General features: G+C 45.5%; 1 protein-coding gene across 1 annotated transcript in view; it reads left to right on the top strand.

Moving 5' to 3' along the window:
• Positions 1-823: 823 nt before the first annotated feature.
• The window catches only part of LOC119586566, a gene marked incomplete in the record, with an annotated part of 19026 nt that continues 18471 nt past the window's right edge, over positions 824-1378 (top strand). Inside the window, 3 exon segments of the mRNA XM_037935320.1 lie at positions 824-896; positions 985-1072; positions 1170-1359. Coding sequence (XP_037791248.1) covers positions 824-896; positions 985-1072; positions 1170-1359 — 351 coding nt within the window.

The following is a 1378-nucleotide window of genomic DNA, read 5'->3' as shown; positions in this document are numbered from 1 at the left end:
TGATGGAAGAGACCCGGAAGCTCCTGTCAGTAAAGATTATGAAAACGACATCATGCCACCCAGAAGAAAATGGGCTTTGTGAACGGTTTAAAGGAACATATAAGAAGATGCTAAAACGCATGGCAGCAGATCAGCCTCGGGAATGGCCTCGTGTCTTGGCACCGCTGCTGTTTGCCTACACAGAAGAAGAGTTCCTTAAAATTCTCCCATTTGAATTGGTGTGCGGTAGACTAGTAAGAGGCCCTTCGCAAGTTCTGAGAGATCTGTGGGACAACACCGAAGAAGACCTAGTAATCACCTCCTCCTATCAGTATGTCCTAGAGCTGAGTGAATGCTTGCATTTTATCTGCGAACTCGCCAAGGAGGAGTTTTTGAAAAGTCAGGTCACTCAGAAGTCCTATTATGACAGGAAAGTCAAACTTCGTACACTTGATGAAGGAGATCATTGTTGCCTACAATCAAAAGCAAGCTCTGAGCCCAGTGAAGTGGACCACATAAATATGATCAAGAAGTATTACCCAAGGTCCTCTCCTGTATCTCCGTCTAGCCGTACAAATCAACAAGCAAGTGACAGTCGACGTCCTGTGAATGTTCGGCGACGCCCTTTTTGCTGGGAAGAGTGTTGATAATTTGAAGCAGTTTGAGTGCCGTAATACCACAGGACTCAGGTTTGAGTCAGCCTTTGACTCCCGAGGCTGATTTCGGAGCAGGACCAGAGAGTATTATCATAAACCCGAAGTTAGATACCATCAGAGGGCAGCCCCTCCAAGAGATCACTCAGAAGTAGTATCCCGAAATCTATTCTGATCACCCCCGAGATGCCATGGTGGAAGAACATCGAATCGTCCTTCGTGATAAGGAGCCAGTGCACACAAAACCATACCCCTCCCCCTGCGGTATGCAGGCTTGGTGATCAAAGAGATAAAGAAACTGGAAACTATTGGCATTATTGAACCGTCCAAGACTTCGTATTCTCACCCACAGTTGTGGTCAAGAAGAAAGAAGGACACATCAGGATCTGCGGGGATTACCGTCGCGTTAACGCAGCTACTCAGTTCGAAGCGGAACCAATGTCTGATCAACGCATTTTTTCTGACGTCTTTCTGCCTCTAAGTATTTAACAAAAGTGGACCTCAGAAAAGGATTCTTTCAGATTCCTTTGCATCTAGAGAGCAGGAAGAAAACCACCTTCAAGGTCCCCTGTCGATTGTATCAATACAAGGTGCTACCCTTTGGATTAACGAACTCTCCTCAGTCTTCAATCGGTACATGCGTCAGGTACTTGGAGATATTTCGGGAGTAGAAATCTTTATGGATGACGTTCTCATACACTTGGCTGAGCACCATAAGCTTCTGAACGTAATTATAAGTAAATTAG

The sequence above is a fragment of the Penaeus monodon genome, chromosome 21 (genome assembly GCF_015228065.2).
Source record: "Penaeus monodon isolate SGIC_2016 chromosome 21, NSTDA_Pmon_1, whole genome shotgun sequence".
NCBI lineage: Eukaryota > Metazoa > Arthropoda > Malacostraca > Decapoda > Penaeidae > Penaeus > Penaeus monodon.
Note: the sequence above shows the minus strand (reverse complement) of the source record. Positions and strands in the feature narration are given on the sequence as shown.